The sequence below is a fragment of the Empidonax traillii genome, unplaced genomic scaffold, assembly GCF_003031625.1.
Source record: "Empidonax traillii isolate 1590-97213 ecotype Southwest subspecies unplaced genomic scaffold, ASM303162v1 scaffold1934:size100472, whole genome shotgun sequence".
NCBI classification, from domain to species: Eukaryota; Metazoa; Chordata; class Aves; order Passeriformes; family Tyrannidae; genus Empidonax; species Empidonax traillii.
The window spans coordinates 87731-92780 of record NW_020957127.1 but is presented as its reverse complement, the minus strand read 5'-3'; the positions used below and the strand labels follow the sequence as shown (position 1 = coordinate 92780).

The 5050-nt window shown below is 53.3% G+C and overlaps 1 protein-coding gene across 1 annotated transcript; it reads left to right on the top strand.

Annotated features, from left to right (window-relative positions):
* Nucleotides 1-16: 16 nt before the first annotated feature.
* Nucleotides 17-4466, top strand: LOC114071270 (parathyroid hormone/parathyroid hormone-related peptide receptor-like). The gene is made up of 4 exons (XM_027909053.1): nt 17-116; nt 1923-2064; nt 3033-3074; nt 4064-4466. Exons 2-4 carry the CDS (start codon nt 1951-1953, stop codon nt 4424-4426), a joined length of 519 nt encoding a protein of 172 aa, XP_027764854.1. The 5' UTR covers nt 17-116; nt 1923-1950; the 3' UTR covers nt 4427-4466.
* The last annotated feature ends 584 nt before the right edge of the window (nt 4467-5050 follow it).

Here is a 5050-nt window from a genome sequence, read left to right as displayed (position 1 = left end):
TTTGTTTTCCTGTCCCTGCAGGTAAATTTTATTCTTTTTATCAATATTATCAGAGTCCTCGCCACCAAACTACGGGAGACAAACGCAGGGAGGTGCGACTCGAGACAACAGTACAGGTGGGTCACGTGGCCTCTCCGCTTTTTGGGGAGAGGACAACGCCCTGGTTTCACCCCCTTGGCTTCAGAGCAACCCAGGGTGAGCAGCTCAGGGTGCCTGCAGCCACCCAAAACAGGGTGAGGAGGACGTTGTCACCCAAGAACGAATCGACAGTTTAAACACCCCCTCAGCCTTTGCAGTCCAACCTGGGGGACCTGCCTCGCAGGTTAGAGGGGAATTCAAGCTCTTCAGCCAGTTCAGAAGTGCCTGTGCTGCTCTTGAGCCCAGAGTGCAGCAGTAAAAGCCTTGTTTGTGTCGTTGAAGCCACTCAAACTTGTCTCCATTTCCTCATTTCTATTTATTTCCCTCCCGTGCTTTGTAAAATCCGGGCTGTTTGTCCAATCTGCCCTTCAGTGGGTGTTTGGTGCCTCTGCTGAAATGACAAAGAGGTTCCTGCCCCCTTTGCTGGCGTCTCCCCTGTTTGTTGTGTTGTGTTGTGTTTTCCTTTGTTCTGCCAGCTCTTCCCTCCTGATAATTCGGGTTATTCACGGCGTGGCCAAAACCAGACGGAACGAACAGATGGCTGAGGCACCTCTTGGTGCTGGAGAGCTCCCAGGGCTTCCCAGAATGTCCAGGGCTGACCAACCTGACACCTGGAGAGGGGGCAGAGCAGAGTGACAGGGCTGCAAACCATGAGCTCGTTGCCACCATCCCCCCCCCCTGCAAACAAACACCCCCCCGTTTCATGGAGCCAGGAGGGACATTTGGCAGCAAAACACCTCCCTCTTTATTTATTTATTTTTCCTGCCCTGTCAGGGCTCTGATTTATCTGTTTGTCTACTTCTCCCTGGCTGAAAGTTGCAGTTAATTACGGTTTGGATGGGGCTTTCTCCTCTGGAAGGGTTCAGCTCCCTCAGTGCTCTGCAGTTCCTGGACAGAGCCCCTACCAGCCCCTTCTGGGGGTGGTGTTTGCCCCCTGCCAGGAACTGCTGCTCCTGGTGACTTGCTGCAACCCTTGGCAGAGGGTTTAATCCTTCAATTCATGGCGGTGATTCCCCGAGGAGCAAACCCAGCCAAGTGCTGGCGTTGTGTGGAACCTCCCCCCGGGCCCCAGCACGTGCTGAGATGCAGCTGCTTCTTCAGCAGGAGGTTTTCCAAGTGACCTTGCAGCCCAAGGCACCTCCTGAGGGTGTCCACCTCCCAGCCCCACAGGGCACTGTCCCCTTCCCTCTGATGGCTGCAATAATTCTGCTCCCAGATGCACTTCCCCCTCCTCCAGCCCGGCCTCTGACCCAGGGTGGGTGTTCATGGCGTGCCTCAACAAGCAGCAAAATCACCGAGTGGCTGAGGTTGGAGGTGCCCTCTGGAGATCACCCAGTCCAACCCTCCCTGCCCAACCTACTGCAGGTTGTGTAGGGCCGTGTCCAGGCGTAAAAGGAAGGAGAACATCCTGTATGGACAGGGATTGGATGCCAGTCAGGGGGTGAAGGAGAACATCCTGTATGGACAGGGATTGGATGCCAGTCAGGGGCTGAGGGCTGGCACAGCAGCACACATTCCTTTCCAACCACCCTCCCACCCTCCACCCCTGACCCTGAGCCAAACCTGGAGATGATCTGAGGCTGGAAAAGACACTCCTGTGCCTTCACCTCCAGCAGCATCACCCGGGAGGGGGTCGAAGCAGCACATCAGCACCTGGGTTGTCTCAAATATACGCTGAAATTCCAGGTGGCCCCAGTTCCTGTGGGAACAGGAGCTGTCCAAGCCTACCCAGGGGGTCACATTTGCCCCCTCCACTAATTCCCTGTCTTTCCCTGTCCCCACAGGAAGCTGCTGAAATCTACCCTCGTCCTTATGCCTCTGTTTGGAGTTCACTATATTGTTTTCATGGCTATGCCATACACAGACGTGTCAGGGATTCTTTGGCAAGTTCAAATGCACTATGAAATGCTGTTCAACTCTTTCCAGGTACTGGCACTGGGGAATTTTAGAGGGGAGGGGTGGGGGAAACCACAAGGATTTCAATGGGGAGAAGGGGGAAATGGGAGTGCAAGTTGGACTCTGAAGGCAGGGCTGGCTTTACAATACACCAGGTTTCATTCCTGAGGTGATCTGATAGTATTTTGATACATATAATTTTATAATATAAATATTATCATAATCTGTATAATATAAATATTGGGAAATATTGGAAAACATTTGAAAAATATTTTCTCTTGTCAAAGCATGATATTTATGCTATTTGTATTTATGAAGGCTCAGCGTGTCCAACCACAAAAATGGTCCTGTTGGGAGGTAACTTTGCCCCACAAAATAAACCCTTTTAGACCCAGGTGAGACAGGAGCTGGTGGAGATCCACAGAGATGTTTTTTTTTTCAAATTACCTCCCAAATTTCTTGCCCCGGGTTGTCTTTCAGTGCTGAGGGGATTCCTCAGTCCCAGCTCTGGGAAAAGGGAGGTTTAGTTCTTGGAATGGTCCTGTTGTGCCATTGCTGGGCCCCCCCACCCCGAGCAGAGCCTGGGCCATCCCCTGCAGCCCCTGAGGGACACTGGGGAGGTCCCCTCTCAGTGTCTGCTCTGGAGGCTGAACAGCCCCAGCTCCCTCAGCCTGTCCTGCTCACGGAGATGCTCCATCCCTTCAGCACCTCCGCAGGACAATCATCTGCCAGGAGCTCCATGTACTGAGGAGCCCAAACTGGACACACAGCACCCTGATGTGCCTCCCCAGGGCTGAGCAGAGGGGCAGGATCCCCTCCCTGCCCTGCTGGGAAGGCTGGTTGTTGTCCACCAGGACCCCCAGGTCTGCTGTGCCAGTTTTATGCAGGAGATGATGAGTGTCACTCGTTCCAGAGAACCTGGGGGTGCAAAGAGCAGAAAAGAGAAGCTCCCCTGCAGCCCAAATGCCCATTAACACGTTGCCTTTTCTTCCTTGCAGGGATTTTTTGTTGCCATCATATACTGTTTTTGCAATGGAGAGGTGAGTCACCAACACCCTCAGGATTCCCCTCCCTTTTTTAGGATCATTCCACACACAGCTGGAGGAACAGCAGCACCCCCTCACTCTTCAGAGTGCCCCAGCCCTGCTTTGCACTCCAAGCTCTGTCAGTCCCCACCCAGGTCCCCAAAAAATGACCCACTGCAAGGAGCCTATGGAGATAAAAATGGGGAGTTTATAATTTCCCAGCCTAAGAGCTGTTTAGAGCTGCTGAAGTTCAGATCTGTGGCAGGATCTGTGGGTTGATGGAGTAGCTGCCTGACCAGAAAGCTCAATGGATTGTCCAGGGCCTTTTGACCCCTTTTTTTTTAATTCTATTTCCAGAGTAATATCCTTTGATTTCTTCATTTCCATTAATTCCCTCAGTTGCTGCAAATTAAGGAATTAGGTGGTCAGTGGGTGCACACTGGGAAAGGACTTTCATGGAGTGGCATAAAGCTGGTTTGACCTAAATTGGGGGATTTTAAGGGGGAAATGTAACTTCAAATGGGAAGATTAAAACAAGGCAAGATGTGTACCATAAGGGGAACTCATCCCAATCCCAGCTTCAGCCATCTGGTTTTGATTCAGCCTAAAGTAGTCTCAGTCTAAAGAAATAGCTTAAGTCTAAAATAGTGAACTCCTTTCTAGGGGAATTTCTGGGGACTCGGGTGCCTCTGGAGGTGCTTCATCCCACTTTTACTCGATTTCACGGTACAAGAGAGGATTCTCCCCTTGTTTTTGCCCTTGGACGGAGTTCACCCACATTTTCAGCCACTCAAGCTTCCCAGGGCCAAACATTCCACGTGGGAAGGGGAGATTTAACGTGGCTTTGCTGTTCCTTCCCATTCCATAGAATCACTGAGTTGGAAGGGACCCACAAGGATCATCAAAGCCCAACTTCCCCCCCAGTTTCCCACCCTCTCTGTCCGTGGATCCCACCTCCTTCCTGGCACCAATTCATGCTTTTTTCCCCTCCCTTCCTCTCCCAGGTCCAAGCAGAAATAAAGAAGTCATGGAGCAGGTGGACTTTAGCCCTTGACTTCAAAAGGAAAGCACGGAGTGGGAGCACAACCTACAGCTATGGACCAATGGTGTCCCACACCAGCATCACAAATGTAGCCACCAGAGGAGCGCTCGCCCTCCACCTCAACACCAGACTCATCCCAGGGACCCTCAACGGGCACCGCAACCTGCCGGGGTACGTGAAGAACGGCTCCATCTCCGAGAATTCCATGCCTTCCTCGGGGCCAGAGCAGTACAACAAGGACGAGGAATATCTCAACGGCTCCGGGCTCTACGATGGGGACAGACCCACGGTGCTGGTGGAGGAGGAGAGGGAGACAGTGATGTAGAGGAAGGAGGGGAAAACCAACCAAAACAAGCAGAAGGATGAAAAAGGTTCCTGGAGAGCATTTGGCGGGTGGAAGAACCATCAGGCCACGCATGGAATGCCGAGGGTTTCCGTGGAGTTTCCCTGTTCTGTGGAGCCAGAGGTTGAGTTACACGGGAAGAACGAGCGGGCCAAGCAAGGTTGGCCGGTGGTGGATCCCACCCACGGACTCGGCGATCCACGTCTTCCTGGCGTTCCCAGGGATCTCCACACCCTGCTGGACCACAGAGACGCTCTCCAGGGAGGGCTGGGGAGCATCACGAGGGTCCCTGGAGCTCCTGGAGAGCGTGGGCAGCCGAGGGGGGACAGGAGCCCTGGGGCACTTGGCCTGCTGGGTCCAACCTGTCGCGCGTCGTCCTTTCCCTCGGGAATCTCCTTGGCAAAAAGTGCCCCTCTGGGCTGGGAAGGGGTTCACAGCTCGTGGCTGCAGGAGACAGGCAGAAAACTCTCCTTCCTCTCCCCCAGTCCCGGTAGCAAGGCAGGAACCAGCGGGAATTCAGGGTGGAAAAGGTGGTTCTCAGAATATGCAACGTTTCTGTTCTTCCAGGTGCAGCAGAGATGGAGAGGGGCCTTCCAAGGGCAGGGA

Coding starts and splice junctions, on each gene's coding strand:
- LOC114071270 (XM_027909053.1), top strand. CDS start 1,951: ATGCCTCTGTTTGGAGTTCACTATATTGTTTTCATGGCTATGCCATAC. Junction 2,065..3,032: donor TGCTGTTCAACTCTTTCCAG/GTACTGGCACTG, acceptor TCTTCCTTGCAG/GGATTTTTTGTTGCCATCAT. Junction 3,075..4,063: donor ACTGTTTTTGCAATGGAGAG/GTGAGTCACCAA, acceptor TTCCTCTCCCAG/GTCCAAGCAGAAATAAAGAA.